The sequence below is a fragment of the Pelecanus crispus genome, chromosome 4 (assembly GCF_030463565.1).
Source record: "Pelecanus crispus isolate bPelCri1 chromosome 4, bPelCri1.pri, whole genome shotgun sequence".
NCBI classification, from domain to species: domain Eukaryota; kingdom Metazoa; phylum Chordata; class Aves; order Pelecaniformes; family Pelecanidae; genus Pelecanus; species Pelecanus crispus.
This window is the reverse complement of record NC_134646.1, coordinates 3,170,637-3,189,010: the sequence shown is the minus strand read 5'-3', so window position 1 is coordinate 3,189,010 and position 18,374 is coordinate 3,170,637. Positions and strand designations below refer to the sequence as shown.

Here is an 18,374-nt window from a genome sequence, read left to right as displayed (position 1 = left end):
CCCCGCTCCCCGCCGGCGGCAGGGCCCGCGGAGCGGGCGGGCGGTAGGACCCGGGGCGGCCGCGGCGCTGTCCGTCAAGGCAGTGGGCGGGGGGGCTGTCAATCAAGACAGTGGGCGGGGCGCTTGACTATAAAAGGAGCGGGCGGGGCCAGCGGGCGGTAGCCCCGCAGCGGGGAGGGCGGCGGCGTGGGGCGTGCGGTTCCGGGGCTGCCGGCGGGCGTGGGGCGCCGGGGAATAAAGCCCGTGGGGCCGGAGCCCGGCGCCCCCACCCTCGCCCCCGCCGCCCCGCGGGTCCCCCGGCCCCTTCCCAAACACCGCGGCCCCGGGGAACCGGGCTCGGAGCACAGAGCGAGCCCCGGGGCCGCAGGCAGCGGTCGGGGCTCTGAGCCGCGCCCCGGCGCTTGACAGGGGGGCCCGGAGCTGGGGCAGCTGCACGGGGTCACGGCGGGGAAACGGGGACCGAGCCCCGGGCCTTTGGGCTGGGAGAGCGAGTCCTGCGCTTGGGGCCCTGACAGAGGCTCCTTTGGCCAGTCGGGGGGCTCAAACAGCGACCAAGGCCTGGATTTGGGGGGCTGCAGACCAGGCTCACTATGCCACTTTTTGGGCTCACAAAGGGAAGCGAAGCTCACTCCTGGGGATCAGTCTTGAAACCAGGTTCATCTGGCCAATTTGGGGGCTCAGAAACAGACACCAAGTCCTGCATGTTGGGGGCTCAAAACCAGGCTCATTTGGCAACGTTCAGAGCTGAGAAACAGAGACCAAGTCCTGCATTTTGTGGTTCAAAACCAGAAACCATGTCCTGCGTTTTGGGGGCTTGAAGCAGAGACCAAGTCCTGTGTGTTTGCACTCAGAAACAAGTCGTGCGTTTTGGAGTCTTGAACCCAGGCTCATTTGGCCACGTTCAGGGCTGAGGAGCAGAGACTAAAAGTGCTGCGTTTTGCAGCTCAAAACCAGAGACTAAGTGCTGTGTTTTTGGGGCTTGAAACCAGGCTCATTTAGGGCTCAGGCAGACCACACCTCCATTTTGGGGGGGGCTCAAAACAAGGCTCATGGGGCAAGAGTTGGGGCTCAGCACTGGAGCCCAAGTCCTGTGTGTTGGAGTCTTGAAACCAGGGTCCCTGAGCCTGATTTTTGGGCTCACAGAGACCAAGTTGTGTGTTTTGGGGGCTTGCAGTGAGGCTCAGGGGCCGGGCTCAGAGCTTCGAAACAGAGACCAACCCCTGCGTGTTGGGGGCTCGCAAGCAGGGTAACTTTTTGAGCTCACAGAGACCAAGTGCTGTGTTTGGGGGGTGAAGCAGAGCCCCAGTGCTGTGTGTTGTGCTCAGACCCAGGGACCAAGGGCTGCGTTTGGGGAGCTTGAGGCAGAGCCCGAGCCCCGTGTTTGGGGGCTTGAAACGGGGCTGCTGTAGCCGGTGCCAGCGCTCAGCAGCAAAGCCCCCGCCCCGCGTGTTTGGGGGCTGCGGGGGCAGAGCCCCCGCCCCGCCGTCCGCTGCTTGAACCCGGGCTGCTGCGGCCGGCGCTGGGCTGGCGGGGCCCGGTCCGCTCCGGCGTTTGGGGGCAGGGGCTGCCGCCCCGCTGGGCCCCGGCAGCGGGAGGCCGGGCCGGGCCGGGCCGGGCCGGGCAGACGGGGCTGTCGGAGCCGCCCCCGCCCCGGGCCCTTCCCGGCCGCTCCTCAGCGCCGGCGCGGAGCCGCCGCCTTCCTCCGGTGAGCCCAGCCCGGCCCGGCAGAGCCGCAGCTGCCCCGGCGGGGCCGTGCCCGGAGCCCCGGCGGGGAAGCCCCGGCCCGGGGCGGGCAGCAGCCGCGGGCAGCGCGGGACTTGGGCCCCGAGGCCCGGCCGCCGGCCCCCGCTCCCCGCCCGGCGCTGGAGCGCGGCTCCTCCTGCCCGCGGCGCCTGGACGGGGATGGCGAGGCCGGGCTCGGGGCTCCGGGGCTGGGGAGAGGCCGAGGCCGAGACCGGGCCCCACCGGCACCGCCTGGGCCCCAGCCCCGGCCCAGGGACCCTCGGCCCCGTGCGCCCGCGAGGCCCGGCCCGGCCCCGATCCCGCCTCACCGCCCCGGGCTCCGCGCAGCCCCAGCAGCAGCCCCGGGCCGAGCTCCGTCCCCGCGCCCCGGTACCGGTGTCCACCGCAGTCAGGGCCGGCTGGGCTGTGGCGGCGGAAGAGGCGGCGCCTGCGAGGGCGGGGCGCGGCGCAGGTGCGCGGGGGGCGGGGCCCAGTGCGCCTGCGCGGGGCGGGGCCTGCACAGGTGCGGCAGGGCCCAGTGCGCCTGCGCGGGGCCCAGTGCGCCTGCGCGGTGCGGGGCCTGCACAGGTGCGGGGGCGGGGCGCGGCGCAGGTGCGCGGGGGCGGGGCCCAGTGCGCCTGCGCGGGGCGCGGCGGGCCCAGGTGCGCGGGGCGGGGCGGGGCCGGGGTGCGCCTGCGCGGGGCGCGGCCGAGCAGATTTGAGCCCCGGCGGCCGCCGCCGCCCCCCCCCCTCCCGGTCCCCCCCGTGGCGCCGCCCGCGGCCCCGGGGCGGCAGCGGCCGGGCCGGGCTCCCCCGGCGGGGCCAGGTGAGGCGCGGGGGGCTCGGCCCGGGGCCGGGAGCGGGGAACGAGAGCGGGGAGCGCGGGAGGGGCCGCGTCCGAGCGCGGCGGCGGCCCCGGGGCTCGTCGGGGCGGGGGGCGGGTGGGAGCCGGGGCCGGTTGCTGGGCGTCGGCGTGGGCTCCGCGTCGGAGCGTCGGGGCTCGGGGCGCCGGGGAATAAAGCCCCGAGGGCCGGAGCCCGGCGCCCCCCGTCCTCGCCCGAGCCGCCCGCGGCCCCCGGGGCCGGTGCCGCCCCGCGGGTGCCCCCGTCCCGTTCCCAAGCACCGCCCGGCCCCGCCGGGGCTGCGGGCCCGTCCCGTCCCGTCCCGACCCGGCACCGGGGGGGTTGGGGGCTCGGCCCCGGCTCCGGTTCTTTGGCCCCGAGCGAGCCGGGCGTTTGCCGGGGGTGAGCAGGGAGCCCCGGGCCTGCGTGTGCGGGGCCAGCGAGGGGCTCCCGGGGCTGGGCCGGAGCAGGGGCCGAATCCTTCACGTTTGGGCTGGGGAACGCAGCCCCCGTCGGCCGTTCCCGGGCCCAAACCCGGGGTGCGGGGAGGTGGGGGGTGCTGGGGTGGCCGGGGCTGTGGGGGGAGGGCTTTGGGGCACGGGTGGGAGGGGGGTGGGCAGGGTGCGTGGGCCCCCGCCGGAGGTGGGGGCCCGGTCGCGTTGCTCCCCAAAGTTTGGGAGGCTGGCACGCACCAGGCCGAATTAAACGTCTGAGATAGTCTCTGGGGCGAAAGGCACTTTTCACACCGTTTTCGCGTGTCCAACTCTTTATTTGAGATGTGTACAACCACCGGAATAGTTATGAGTCCACACTGGGACCCCGTACAGCTATGACAGGTCATATTCATATGCACGTTGTGACAGTGATTGATTTACGACCTCGCCAAAAGCCGAGATCGGTTCAACAAGCACATGCTGTCATGGGCTGCAGTAGTTGAGCACGGGCTGGAGACAGAGCTGCACCAGAGATGGAAACGAGCTGCAGCCGAAACCAACTGGGGTCATCCACAGACTGGACCTGAAAAACATGGGTGCAGAAACAGTGAGCTGGAGCCATAAATCAGCTGGAACAGAAAGAAACAACCACCCTGGAGCTGCAAACGAGCTGTAGCCAGAACGGAACTGGACCTGAAAAAATTGGGTGCTGGAACAGAAACAAAACAGGGGAAGAAACAACCAACCTGAAGCCGAAGAGGAGCCACAACTGGGCAGAGCTGTCCACGAGCTGCAGCTGAAACCAGAGCAGGAACAAATGGGAGCCGAAACAGAACTGGGGAAGAAACAACCAACCTGAAGACATCAACAAAGACGAGCTGAAACTGGAGCGGGGCCTGAAACAAACAGGGCCCAGCCCAACAAACCAACCAAAAACATCCAAATGGGGGCCCAAACAACTGACCTCAAGCCGTACATTCCCAGCAGCGTCTCTGGGCAGGCACAGGCAGCCCGGCTTCTCCCTGGGGCTCTGCACCCCACGCAGCTCCCGGCGTGGCTGGGGCTACTCCATCCGTCTGTCCGTCCCTGCACAGGGAGAGATGTGGCACAGTCAGGGCACGGGCAGCTCTGCCCGGCCCCTCGCCGGTGCTTTTGGCAGCTGCTCCCCGGTGCTGCGCACCCGAAACGGGAGGGGAGGGAGAGACGGAGCCAGGACACCAGCAATGTCCCATTTGTGCCCACGAGAGCCAGGGCCTGGCTGAAACCCGCCCGCCCCGCGCAGCAGCGGCACAGAGCGACTGCCCGTGCCGGGGGGGGTCTGGGCCGGACCCCCACTGCCACCTCCCCAAATGCCTCGTGCAGCCACGGCCCCTGAAACATGCGGCCCAGCCCCACCTCAGGGTGGGCTGTGGGGATGGGAACCATGGGGCACCCCAGGGCCTCGCCTGCACCCACAAACAGCCCCCCAAAAGACCCCTCCTTCCCCCCAAGGCCCCAGGGGAGCCCTGCTGGGGTACGGTGCCTGCTCCCCGTCCCTCGGCCGCCCCGCTGGCAGGACGAGGGGCAAAGCCCCCGGCACAAAACCGCTCCCCGAGCCCCCGGGAGCCCAGCGCCCCGGCCCCACCGCGCAGCCCCGCAGCTCTCCCCTCACCGGGCCCGGTGTCGCCTGTCGCCGACGCCTCCCGAGGAACCAGAGCAGCTGTCGCTGCCCGTGCCCGGCCGGGGCTGCAGGAGCCGGGGCAGGTCCCTGCAGCGGCCTCTGCTCCCTCCGCAGCGCGTTTTGAGCTGAAAAAGAAGGGTTTCGGTCAAAGCTAGGCTTCGCGCAGGGCCCGGAGCCGCCCCCAAGCCCCGGCCCCCGGGCACCGCCGGCGGGGATGCCGCTGGGCAGGGCCGAAGCCCGGTGGCAACCGGTCCCCCCCCGCCGCAGCTCCCGCACTCACCGGCCCCAGCTGCCCCGGGCCGAGGGCCCCGTCCCGCCGGGGAGAAGAACGCGACCGGTGCCTGCGGCGGGAGGAGGGAGCCCGGCGGCGGGAGGGGTCACCGGCCCCCCCCGGGAGACCCCCAGCCCCGCCGGGTCCCCGCCTGCCCCCGGGACCGGGCGGGGGACGCAGAGTGCGGAGCCCCCACGACCGGCCGCTGGGTCCCGGTTCGAGCAGGGCTGATCCCGTGGTGGAAACCGGGAGCTGCCGGGGACCCCCGGGCCGAGCTGCGGCCGCTGCCCCCCGGGAGGGGACCCCAGGGGGTCAGAACCCGCCGGGAAAGTCGCCGGGGCCCAGCCGGGCACCCCCGGGGCACCGGGGAGAGGGAAACGGAGCCCGCACTCACCTGCGGCTGCCAGCGCGGGCAGGGTCCCCCGCGGTCCCGGCCGCAGCCGCCAGCCCAGAACCGGGGGTCCGGCCCCGGGGGCAGGCAGGGCCCCCCAGCCCCGGGCAGCCCCTCACGGGCAGCGCCCGGTGCCCCCGCTCCCGCACCGGAGCCCGCCAGCACGGGGAGAAGGGAGAAAACGGCCCCGGTCCGCCCAGCTGGGCCCCGGGTTTCCGCCGTTTCCCCCCCCCCCGGTTTTCCCGCTTTCCCCCGCCCGGCCCCGTCCCGGCACCCCGAGGCCGCCCGGGAGACGGCGTCGCCCCCGGTTCCCGCCCGCCGGCTGCGGCCGCCCCGCACCGGGCCCGGGAGAGCCGCGACCGGAGCCGCCGCGGAGGAGCCCCGGGGAGACGGGACAGCCGGGCCCGAGCGGCTGCACCCTCGGCGCGGCCCCGGCCGGGAGCAACGCCCGGAGGCGCCGGTGCCCGTTCGAGCCCGGGCAGGGAGACGCGGCGGCGGCACCGGGAACAGCGGGCGGGCCCCGAGCCCAGCGAGGGCCCGACCGGCACCCGGGACCCGGCTCCCGTTCCCGCCGGTGCCGCGACGGCGGCGCCCCCTGGCGGCCGCGGCCGGGTTTTGAAGCCTCGGGGAATGCCGCGCACCTGGCGCCGCCGCGGCACGTGACTGCTGGGCGTGGGCGGGGAGGGGCGCGTGGGCGGGGGGGGCGGGCCCGCAGTGCGCCTGCGCGGGGCGGGGCCCTCAGCGGTTTGGCCCTTCCCGGCCGCTGTCTGCCGCCATTTTAAATTCTGCCCTCGGCGGCGACGCCGCCGGCCCTAGGGTAGCGGTGGTCGGTCCCGGCCCGGCTGGTCCCGGCGGGGCCAGGTGAGGCGCGGGGGGCTTGGCCGGGGAGCGATGGGGGGGGGGGGAGCTGGAGCTGGCGGAGCAGCCGCGGGTGAGGGCTGAGACCCAGCAGCGGCCGGAGGCGGTAGCGGGGAGGGGTCCGCGGCCGAACGGCCGGGTCGGGCTCCCCCGGCGGGGCCAGGTGAGGCGCGGGGGGCTCGGCCCGGGGCCGGGAGCGGGGAACGAGAGCGGGGAGCGCGGGAGGGGCCGCGTCCGAGCGCGGCGGCGGCCCCGGGGCTCGTCGGGGCGGGGGCGGGTGGGAGCCGGGGCCGGTTGCTGGGCGTCGGCGTGGGCTCCGCGTCGGGGCTCGGGGCGCCGGGGAATAAAGCCCCGAGGGCCGGAGCCCGGCGCCCCCCGTCCTCGCCCGAGCCGCCCGCGGCCCCCGGGGCCGGTGCCGCCCCGCGGGTGCCCCCGTCCCGTTCCCAAGCACCGCCCGGCCCCGCGGGGGCTGCGGGCCCGTCCCGTCCCGACCCGACCCGGCACCGGGGGCGTTGGGGGCTCGGCCCCGGCTCCGGTTCTTTGGCCCCGAGCGAGCCGGGCGTTTGCCGGGGGTGAGCAGGGAGCCCCGGGCCTGCGTGTGCGGGGCCAGCGAGGGGCTCCCGGGGCTGGGCCGGAGCAGGGGCCGAATCCTTCACGTTTGGGCTGGGGAACGCAGCCCCCGTTGGCTGTTCCCGGGCCCAAACCCGGGGTGCGGGGAGGTGGGGGGGTGCTGGGGTGGCCGGGGCTGTGGGGGGAGGGCTTTGGGGCACGGGTGGGAGGGGGGTGGGCAGGGTGCGTGGGCCCCCGCCGGAGGTGGGGGGCCCGGTCGCGTTGCTCCCCGAAGTTTGGGAGGCTGGCATGCACCAGGCCGAATTAAACGTCTGAGATGGGCGAAAGGCACTTTTCACACCCCCAGCTTTGAGTCCCCACCCTATTCAGTGCTTCTATGATGCCCAGAAAAGTTATTATCTAATTAGTTACAAATTATTCAGTATTAAAGTATGATATGACTATTCAGGTTATGGCAGTGAATGATTTACAACGTGCCCAGAGCACATGAAGGGAGCAAAAGGCGTCATGTGCTGGACCTGCGCCAAGCTTCGACATCTTCGCTTTCCAACCTGTCTTTGCAATGTTTATACAACACCTTCCGTAGTTGTAAGCTTAAATATTCCCAGTGTGTTCAGTTTCAAATGTTGCTACTCGTAGTCAAGGAGGGGGAATGATTTACACCCTGCTGAAAGACAGAGTCTCTAATTTCTGATATTCATTCAATGGTTATACAATGCTGTCACTATTAACTCATTAGTCGATGGCTAGAAATACATTATTATTTTTTTATACACTGTTAATGTTATGACATTACTATTCGGGTGATGACAGTGATGTGGGACCTGTCCAAAGCCGCAGCTGCTGGAATGAGCTGGAGGGAAGGGTCCTTTGTAGAGCTAAACCGGGAGCAGCGCCTGTTCTGTAGTTGTACGGTATTTTTTAACATTTAATAATTAGTCAATACCAATTATTAAAATATTCAGTCTTTGTAAACGATGCAGTCGCACTCAAAACGCGGCAGGGATCAGTGTGGCCCCCGCCGCCCTGATGGTAAGGGTTTCAGGGTCCCGTGCTGGGCACATCAGCACCTCCCCTTGTTCCCCCGCCACACACCCACCGGCGAACCGAAGGAGGGGAGGCGCAGGGAAAGGACACCCCGGTCACACTCTGTTTCAGGTTTACATTCCAGCTTTACTCTCCAGCGCGACGGGTACCCCCCAGCATGACAGTTCCAACAGTTCATGTCCCTGCGCCCCCCTCCCCACAGCCAGCACCAACATGAACCTCCCACCCCCCCCAAATACCAAGCACCAGGTTTGCAGTTTGGTTTTCTGTTCAGTTTTGCTTCATTTTAAGCAGCAAACCAAGGCCACTTGCCTCGGGTGTGAAACAAGAAGTTGCTTTTTCCGCTTTATTCCCCAGCGAGGCGGGGAACGGACCCCGAGCCCTGCGGGCTGGGAGCAGAGGGTCCCTGCGGCTCTCCCCTGGCTGAGGCGGAGCCGGAGCGCGGTGGAGGCACAGGTGGAGAAGGCGGCAGCACCGTGCAATGAAGCGGCTCAGCGGGGAGCAGAGGTGAGCTAGAGCCACTCCTCTTCCTCCCTAGAGTATAAAAATACCAGCGTAACTTCTTTTGGATTTTTTTTGTTTGGTTTTTTTTTTTTTTTTTTTTTACAATTTATAAAAAGCTTTTACCAAACCAAAGCGTGCGCTCCGTTAAACTTCCGTTCCATCATGCAAATTGCTGTGGACTTTGACTTCCAAGTTCACCTGCTTCACCTTCCTGCCTTTCCCCTCGCGGACGCCCCCGCCTTCCCTCAATATATTAATGTTCCTCACGGTGCAGTACCGGCTGTCCAGGGTCCTCTCCGCGCCCCTGGGCAGCTGCACTTTGGTGTTCAGGGGATGTTCCTCCGGGGCGGCTCTGGCAGCCGCTCGCTTCCTCCGCACCCTTCGACACTTTCTGGCGAGGAGGCAAACCCCCGCCAGCAGCAGCAGCAGCAGGGTGACAGCAGCGAAGGCGCTCCCCAGGGAAGCGCCTGTTTGAGATAAGGAGGCTGCGACGGCGGCTTCCTCCCGCTCCAAGAGCAGCGACTTCATGTTGGTGCCGTTCTTGATCTGGTCGCCTTCGTTGTCGTAGATTAAGGAGTCGTCCAGCATCAGCCTCCCGTCGCTGTCCACCAAGTCCCTGCGGCCGCGTCTCCAGCGGCGAGCGAGGGATCGCTGAACGCGAGGCCCTGCCATGCTCTCGGGGCCGATTACGTAGATGACTTGAAGGTACCACTGGTGGCCAGCTTCCACCTTTAAGAAAAGGGAAGAACGTGCACACAGGGAGTTTTAACTACAGCTTTTAGATCAAGTGATTTTGTTTAGCGAAGGTAGAGCTGCTTGCATTTTCTCGTCCCATTTCTTGACTCGTGCAAATATCAACGAAAAAGCTCAGTGTGTTTTTACGAGCACCTGCAATATTATTTATCACCAAGTAATATTATTTATCACCAAGTGAGGTGTTCAGTCCTGTTGCCTATCTTTGGCAACTGCAATAATTAGTTCAGGAACGTTAATAATCTGTTTTTAAAGAGCTGCTTTCCTGAGTGCTTTGAGGGGGGAAAAAAACCCCAATCTTAATCACCAGAATAAATTCCTCATCTCCATTTTGTGTGCTGGAGTTTGTTTCTTCACCAGTTCCACTGTTAACTGACGGTACAATCCCAGCAACGCCGAGAAGCCCCTTAAGCGAACAGAGGTCACCGAGTTACAGAGAGGGCTTCTCTGGGGAGGGACAAAAAAGCCAAAAAGTCGGGATCTAAAATTCTGCCCTCAATTGAGGGTTTCCTCTGTGTCCCTCCCGTTTCTGCCACGATCGGCTCGGCTCCTCTGAGTCTCGTACTCGCCAGCCTCTGCGCGTGGAGGGGAACCGCACCCAGAGGTCGCCTGCCCCTGTAATTGGGAAGGGGTGTGGAGAGCTCCGAGCTGCGGGTACCTTCGGAGGAAGGGACCGCGCCGTTCGCGTGCTCCGCTGCTGAACAGAGACGCCGATCTCTCGCCTCGCGTTTACACCCAGGCAAACGCAGACGATCGCGCGTGCGTGAGGAGACCACGTTGCGGGCGGGTGCGGAGACGACGCGTCCCGCCACGCCATCAGAAAAGTTGGTTGAGCGTTGCCGTTAAGGCTGCAAGACCTAACCTGGTGCGAATTTGGTTTCTCTAGGCAGCGTCAGGCCCAGAGCCTACAATTCACAAAGTATTTGGGACGTCCTGGACAGAGAAGTTGGTTTTGGGCCACCGGTTATCACTTGGTACGTACCTTGTAGAGAGCATCCACCTTGAGAGTAAATCCATCGACTCCGGGCATGCTGCTTACCGAGTGAAACTCGGACAGTTCGGAAGCGAAGTGGGCATCGAAAGGCACATCGTGGAAATACTTATCCGTCACTTCCGGTTGGTTTCGGTCCTGGAAATCAGAGAGGTGTTATGAAGAGGAGCTTCCCTTTCCAAAGGGAAGCCAGAAGCCAGGTCACTAAATAACACCCGCCTCCTGCTGCACAAATCGAATCCAAATGCCCGGTCTCCACACCTACACGTGGGCACGGCCATTTCTTTAAACACATAGCTTACTGCCCAGAAAATATTTCTGACCTCTATGATTTGTAGACACTTCATACTGTTTTAGCACCGGTTGTGGCAATATTAGGTGTGCAGAGCTGAAGACTGGGAGAAGAGTTTAACCAGCCTGCTCGAATACGCGTGCCAAACTAATACCATTAACATTACCCTCGTCCTCCGAGCGGTAACGGGGCTGCCAGCGAGGACGCTGGCAAATGTTAACTACAAAGCACGTAGTAAATGCTGAATGCATCTTGGGAGCTAACTGTAGATTTGTATAAGAAGAATTTCTGTGTAGCTGATAAATAAATCTCCCTTTATGCAATGGTAGTCCAGTCAGCCATAGTATAAGCAGAGATCAAGGGAAATTTTAAGAGTCTGGTACCTCACTTCTTTTTCCTCCTAATCTGTGGTTCAGTTTTTATTTTTTTAGACTAAGAAATACTCATGGATTAAGACTGAGGAAAAACTGATCTTGTCTTCATGGTTTGCACCTGTCTGCCCAGTACTGCAAAAAAGCCACCACATTTCACATCTCATCCCTTTGTAGTCAGAATCTGTTTGTAGTTGGGGGGGGGGGAAGAGAAAGCAGAAGCAGAGGACAGTTTTGCAAGCCAGTACTTGAGGTCTCGCACAGACGAGGGAAGTGTTTAGCACGGGCACCATGGGCTCTGGTTTTCTGTGGCTGCACAAAGGTGCAGGTGGCTGGGAGGGGTGGCAGGGTCTGCCTGGAGACTCTGCAGGGTTTGGGGGTGCCTGGGGAAGTCAAACAGAAAAACAACAGCGCTACGTCATCTGGGACGGACAGTCTAGTGAGAAGATGCGGACTCAAATAGCTAATAGGAGCTAAATATCAGTATGTGCACCCCCACCACGAGTAGGAAGGCCATTTGGTTCCCAGGTCTATTAGGTCAGCAAAAGGCTGAGAGATCAGACTTTCTCCGGACACAATCGCCCACAATACTCAACGTTGCGGTTTTGTCCACAGCAGAAAACTTACCAAGAGGAGAAATCGGTGTTTCAGGTGCTTGTTGGGTTGAATACAGCCATACTGGGGCCCCTCGTTATAGACGGTGCCCGTTGGGTCAAAGAAAGGCACGTAGCCATCCTTGCCCGTGCACAGATAGACTTTCTCCAACTGCAGTTTGTAAGCAGCATTTAGGTTTTGTTCGGGGTTCCAGAGCACGCGGCCATACAGGATTTGCCCTGAGGAGGTTGGGAGAAAAACGGTTGGGTTGAATGCTCCGATTCAACATAAGAACCATTGTTAGAGCCAAATGTACCAAGTGACACATGGCTCTGGGTTTTGCAGGGTTTTGATTTGCATGTGCAGATGGCAGAATGCCATGCCAGAGCACATTCTTGTCTGTCTTCTGGTCACGCCATTCCAGGGCTGTGACATGCTGAAAATGCCATTTGTTGCTGTGAAAGAGGCAAAGCCAAATCTGGGTTTTACCCTTCTCTTTCAGAGGAATGGAAGTTGTGAAGACAGAAACTTTAGGTACAAGCACAACAGTAAGGAAAAAGAAAATAAATCCTACCCTTTGAAAAAGCCCCTTTGTAATCCATTTCTGCCAGAGACATTTCGGATTTGGTGGGGTCCATCAGAAACACCTTCTCGTTGTTACAGAGCTGAAACTCCGTGTTTAGGGAGTAGACGACGGGAACTGGGCGGTTTGTCTGCTGGAAGGCAATCGGGATCAAAAATCTGAAATGGGGACAGGAAAGGAAAAAGGAAAGGTTTAGTTTGGACGTACACGCTGGTGACCTAACCAGTCTGCTTCACCTTTCTTCCCTCCTGCTTTCCCATTTATAGTCCAGCAAGCCCGTACGACGGTGGCATTCGCCCCAAATGGCTTGTTGCCCCTCACCCAGTTTTTCCAGCAATGGTGCAGGGCTCTGCATGACCAGCTGAAGCCTGCTCCCAACAGGTTTGATTTTCTCTCTCTCTGGGGACAACCGAAGGCTATGCGGGCTTCTGCAGCCCCGAGGCTGCAAACCGCTGGCCAAGACGTCCGACAGCCCCTGTGCTGGGAGCCCACAGTCTCGCTAGCCGTGACAGAGGAAAGGCAGGCACACAAAGGCAACTTTTTTAAAGAAAGTTCTTGTTTTAAAGAAAGCAAAGACGCCTGCCTCGTGCTCAGGAGTAACAAACCATGCTACAGACTGCCTGGAGCCAGCCCAGCCCAGCCCAGCCACCTTTCAGCACGCTGAGCAGGGACGGTCTCGGTGGCAGGGGGACTCCTGAGCCAAAGGGGAGGTTCTTCCCCTCCCCTTTTCCCTTCCTGCTGCAGTTGTAGGGTGCCACACGCCTGCTGGGATCACACAAACAACCCAAATGGGCTGAAGCCGTCTTGCTGCCGTGATGACGGGGACTCCTTACCGCTCAGGAGCGTGAGCCGTGCAGGGCAGGGGCTTGTCTCCGGGCTCTATCCACGGCTGCGTGGGCTGCACAGTACAGGGGATTAAGAAGATCGTGTATTCTCCAGAGTAGTCCTTCCTGGGAACAGACAGGAGACACTGCGGTCACCAAACGAGACTCCAAGCTGTTCCCCCAGCTGATGGGTTTGCCTAACATCCACCATTTCCTAATTAGTGTAAGCAGGCAAGACAAAAGTTCATAGCAGGACCTCTCCCTCCCCGCAGAAATGTCCATCTACTCCAGCAGTCGCAGGAGGGACAAATTTGACTTGCGGTGTTTAATTTGACCCTCTGTGCAAGGAGTACAGACTGTAAGAATAAAGTCACAGACAGAACTAATAACCAAAAGGAATTTTTTAAAGAAGTGAACCAAATATTTCTAGAGCTTAATAGACCTACCTCTACCAAGCATAGCGCTACCGATTAAGTCAGTCGTGGACACGAAATCCTGCTTTGAACTTGCAGACGGCAAAACAACCTTGAATACATTGTCACCTCTGGTATCTACCTAGCCACTGGCTTAACTGCTAGAAAAATGCATTTACAAGGAGACAAACTGGTTGTTCCTCTACTTACACAACCAGTAGAGGAGCATTTTCAGCCCCGACAGCGGCTCCCTGCGTGCTCTAGCTCTGAGCCCGTGCACAGGGCCGGCTCCTGACCACTGCACACTCTCGGCTGCGGCTGCTGAAAGGGCAACAGGGATTGCTCTCTCAGGCCTGGATTTGAAGCTGCTCCGCCGCTGCTGTTAACTACGAGCACGTTCATTGCTCAAGAAGAACACTGTGCTGTGGGAAGCTGCTGAAGGCGGCCGAACCCGCAGTCCTCACCTGTTATAGGAGCTGGTTGCTCTCCAGAGCTGGTAGGGAGAGTCGAAAGTCTGAGCGCTCCACAGCAGCTGCAGGTCAAATTCGATCCCTCCCAGGTGGTCTGGAGTCATTAAAGAAGACTTGACATCTGGCAGGCTGTGGTGCTCCATTACAAAAAGCCCTGGGGTGAGGACAAGGAGGTGACAGGTAAGGCAGAGTACGGGGAGACCCCACGCCGCACACATCAGCACACAGGGACTCCTCGTGGGAGGAGGGACTTGTTCCGTTGCCTGTGTTTGCACAACAAATCTGTATTTGTACGTTGAATTTCTTCCTCTGTCAGGACTAACGCTCTCACCTCTGAACTTGGCCTGTGTCTTGAACTCAATAACCAGCCGGCCATCCTCGCGGATGTAGATCCTGATGATCTGCAGCCGGGCTGAGAGAACGCTGTCGGTCTGAATCCCTGCGTGGTGCAGCAAAAACAAAGTCACTGGGGAGGCCACAGAGCGCAGTCGGTCCTCAGGTGGGCCCTGTCAGCCCCACGGAACTCCAGAAGCATTTGAGAGAGCTCCCAAAAGGCACGGTTTAATCGGGATCATCCTCCAGTGAGTCAGCTATACACTTCCTCCATTATCCACACGTGCCGCCTAAGTCTCACTCAAGCATGAAGGGAGGTTTAGATCGGATATTAGGAAAAATTTCTTCACGGAAAGGGTAGTCAAGCATTGGAACAGGCTGCCCAGAGAGGTGGTGGAGTCACCGTCTCTGGAGGGGTTCAAAAAACGGGCAGACGTGGCACTTGGGGACATGGTTTAGTGGGCATGGGGGTGTTGGGTTGATGGTTGGACTGATGCTCTTAGAGGTCCTTTCCAACCTTAATGATTCCTAGTATTTTACTGTCATTAAAGAATAATCCAGCAACCGAGCCAGGAAAGATGAAATTACTACTCTCACCTTAACTGGTTTAGTGGTGGACTTGGCAGTGTTAGATTAATGGTTGGACTGGATGATCCTAAAGGTCTTTTCCAACCTAAACGATTCTGTGGTTCTATGAAATAGTTCCCCCCTATGATTAGCCTGGGAACGTAACTTATTTTACATAATAAGTTGGAGATAATTCTTTCTAGGTACTCCCGGCCTTAATTCCTGAGCGGCCCTCCATGAACAAAGCCCCGCGAGTCCCTCCTCTACAATACTTAGTGTCACCGCCGGCAGAATAAAATCCAAGGCGAGGCACTGTCTGTTCCTCGTAGCCCTTTGAGCAGCAATACTGCTCGAGGCTGCAGGCACGGATTCACAGCAAACACACACAGGCTCCAAATATTGTGGGAAAGGACAATTCATAAGCTGGAAGGAGCAGACTCGCAGGCACAGGATAAACCACACATAGACGCACGGATGTTAGGTCTTGGGTGTAACCACCAGCGGAGGATAGGAATGGTTTAGGGCTCGCTGCTGGGAGTACCGCTGTTTTAACAAACGGGGGGATATTATGGGAAAAAGTCCATCTGTGAGAGCCAGGAGGCTGAGGAACTGCAGCTCCCACAGGAGAATCGCCGAAAAGCGTCAGAGAAATCTCTCCAAATATCCTACGAGGAGCAACCTCTGCCTGGCTGTGGAGGCTCCGATGAAGAGCGAGCTCTTTTCCTGCGGCACTTTCTAGGGCTCAGTGACAACTGCTCCCGTCAGCAGGGAGAGGCTGGGGGGAAATGGCAGCCCCTCGCTCGCTAAGCTTACACAAACGCAGGCACGCCTGGACTCAGCCTGCCTGCCCTTCACTGCAGTGAGCGCTACCGATGCTCAGGACTGCGGTGGCAGTGCAGAAACTAAGAAAAATGAAAAAAAAAAAAAAGAGAACAAACCAATTCTCCCATACCCCTTTCAAATGCCTCGCACCTACCTGTCCTCCAGAGAACGGTATCGTAGAAAAAGGAGAATTCCATCTCTGTGTGGTGCTCAAGAGAAGCCCAACCTCTCGGCGCTGTCACGTAAATATAGGACACGTAGAGTGGGACGTGGACCGTTAAGAAGGACTGAGCCGAGTCCCGTACCTGTCAATAAAAGCCCCAAAAGGTGGTCATGCACCTTCCAAAGGAGAGACGCTGGCCCAGACGCACGGCAGCCGCTGCATTCACATCCTGCTCTGCAAATGGGGAAAAAAAGCCAGAGTACCTGCAACGGAAGGCTCCTTTTTAGTTCTGGACTATGGATGTCCTAAACGCAGGGAGGATAATGTGGGGACAAAGTATTTCTAAAGCAATATAGTGTCATTGTTCCATAAAGGCTGAAGGCTCCTTTTTAGTTCTGGACTATGGATGACCTAAACGCAGGGAGAATAATGTGGGGACAAAGTATTTCTAAAGCAATATAGTGTCATTGTTCCATAAAGGCTGAGCATTACTGGCAAACAATCAGCTGATTTGCAAAGAAATTATTGCTGGACTGCCATATGAAAAATAACATCGAACTGCTGGGAAAAATATGGAAGCGCAGAGTGGTCCTCACATACTACAAAACTCCTACAATTAAGTCAGAGATAACTGAACTTTCTTTATCTTTACATTAGGTACTTTAGTCAAACCTGCATTTTAAATAAGGCAAGTGCTAAAAGCCCACTGGTGTCATGGTACAAAAGGAGCTGTGGTCACAACTTCACCTCGAAACCCCCTCAGTTTCCGATTCTGTGAATTAAAAATAAGTAATTCCGCTTGCTTAGAACTGGCCCTAAAAGTATCTGAAATACCACAGCTCTCCGGCTACATATACACCATTTATTATCTGCGGAGCGCAGCTGTACTCTGCAAGGCCCTGAGAGAGCTCAGGGAGACATTCCAGACCGGTTGGTGCCAGCCTCCACGTACTAAATGATGCAGTTGTTCGGGTCAAGTATCTTCTCTGGATTTGTGCAAATAATTGGAGCTATAAAAGGAAAGGTAACAAAGTATTCCAGGCTGGCAGGAATTAAGAGAGATGATGTTGGCCCTAATGTTGTGACTGGGAATTTAATAAAAGAATCTAACGTAGATGAGATATTCACTTGAGTGAGACGTTCATGTATAATCCATCCATGAGAGGGCAGTGAGACACGGCTCATAGCGAAAGCTGCTGTTTTATAGGAGAACATTTCTGGCTTTCGGTCTGCCAGCCGGTTAATTAAGAAATTACTTAAAAATTCCCATGACCTCGCTCCACCAAGGAGTACGAACTGATGTGCCTCTGCTCTGTTCTTTGCTCATTTATATTGGCTAAGAATGCAGTCAGAATTGTCAAAGAACAGAGCACAGGTGAGAATGTTTTGTATTTCCACTACATCCTTATATTTAAAACAAACGTTTTACTGGAGCTCTGAAGATTAAGAGAACAAAACCTATGTTACCACAACCAAAATAAATTAATTAAATGCATTTCGCAAAGCACCGTTCTTTTCTAGGTAAAAGGGGGGAAAAAACCCCCATGCTCCAGTTGTGCAGAGCAGAGCAGCGCAGCAAACATACCCAGCAAATATTCATGAGCACAAAGCGGAGCTTTGCCTAAGAACTGAGGAAGATCTGTATTATGTGGAAGAGTTTTGGGTATGGCACCTCACCTGGAAGTCAGCGGTAACAGAGCCTCCGCAGACATCAATTAACTCAGTCATGTCGTAATAAGCATCAAAAGTCCAAATGCAGCTTTTCAGGTTGAGGTGCTTATAGAGCTGGATCGTCTTCGGCTCCCTCACTGTGGGGTCAAACTGGTAAGGGCGGTCATAGCCCGGACCAAGAATGATGCTGTCGTAGGTCACTTCATCCAGAAACCCTGCCTCTGGGATTAAGAGACATCAGGACACTGATCACCCCAGATTTTAAAGAGCTTGAAGACAAGTACTGAGGCCCCATTTTCACTCTCAAATCATGGCAGTGACTTCTTCTGTTAGGGACTTAACGGGCTCCTCTTGCTTCATTCTCCTAGAGGTCTAACTGACTATACACAGGTCTTCACAGGGGAAAATGTTAGAGGAATGGGGTAAGAATCCTAAAAACCAAAAAGAACCTACTAATGAAAGGCTGAAGTTGAACTTTAAGGAATGCAGAACAGCTTGAGTATGAAATGAACAGAATGAAGTACAACAACCCCCTGGCCACCATGGAACAACTGCGGACCCCACTACCCTGAGCGTTAGAGACGCAAACTGCCTTTTTTCTTCAGCTCTGGCATTTACTTCAGCAGTGAATTTGCTTTTACTGCTTCTTGCTGCCCCGCTGGAGACCTCAGTGACACAGACGCAGCGATCCCTCTCTAACCGCGTGGATATCACAAGACAGACTTGGAAAGCGGAAAATCACCAGCACGGTGTGAACCTACAACCTCCTCAAACAGAGCAATGCTGCTTAACCCCATCATCTTTTCAACATTCCCATACACCGTGTCTCATCTTCAACGGGGCGACTCTGTTCACTGCTGTTAGTACAGGAAGATTAATTATTACTTACATAATGCCAAGAGAGCCCAGAGAAACACAAAGCCGCCTTCTCTGCATTTCTTTCCTGGCTTCTCCCTACCTCCAAGTTCAGAAAGCAGAAGCTGGCTTTAAAAATTACCCGAGATGCCTCTGAGGTCTTTGATGGTGACCAGGTTTGAGCAGACGTGCTGGTGCCTGTAGATAGACTCGGAGAGAAGGAAATGCAGGTTGTGCAGCGGCAGGGTGGAGATGAGGGGCAGCATACCATCCTGATGCGGGATCTGCACCGAGATGTGGATTCTGGAACAAACAGTGGATGAGACAGCAGGAAAAAAAAGCAGCCCTGGCAGGCACGGAAGCCTCACGTGTT

At 59.0% G+C, this 18,374-nt stretch overlaps 1 protein-coding gene across 1 annotated transcript in view; it reads right to left on the bottom strand.

The window, feature by feature from the left end:
• Window positions 1-8,443: 8,443 nt before the first annotated feature.
• Window positions 8,444-18,374, bottom strand: part of FRAS1 (Fraser extracellular matrix complex subunit 1) — a 122,859-nt gene continuing 112,928 nt past the window's right edge. Inside the window, exons 63-72 of the mRNA XM_075709391.1 lie at window positions 18,144-18,304; window positions 17,153-17,367; window positions 15,467-15,617; window positions 13,922-14,029; window positions 13,585-13,744; window positions 12,717-12,833; window positions 11,875-12,041; window positions 11,334-11,539; window positions 10,035-10,181; window positions 8,444-9,028 (exon numbers count right to left, since the gene is read on the bottom strand). Coding sequence (XP_075565506.1) covers window positions 8,444-9,028; window positions 10,035-10,181; window positions 11,334-11,539; window positions 11,875-12,041; window positions 12,717-12,833; window positions 13,585-13,744; window positions 13,922-14,029; window positions 15,467-15,617; window positions 17,153-17,367; window positions 18,144-18,304 — 2,017 coding nt within the window. The remainder of the gene's footprint in view (window positions 9,029-10,034; window positions 10,182-11,333; window positions 11,540-11,874; window positions 12,042-12,716; window positions 12,834-13,584; window positions 13,745-13,921; window positions 14,030-15,466; window positions 15,618-17,152; window positions 17,368-18,143; window positions 18,305-18,374) is intronic.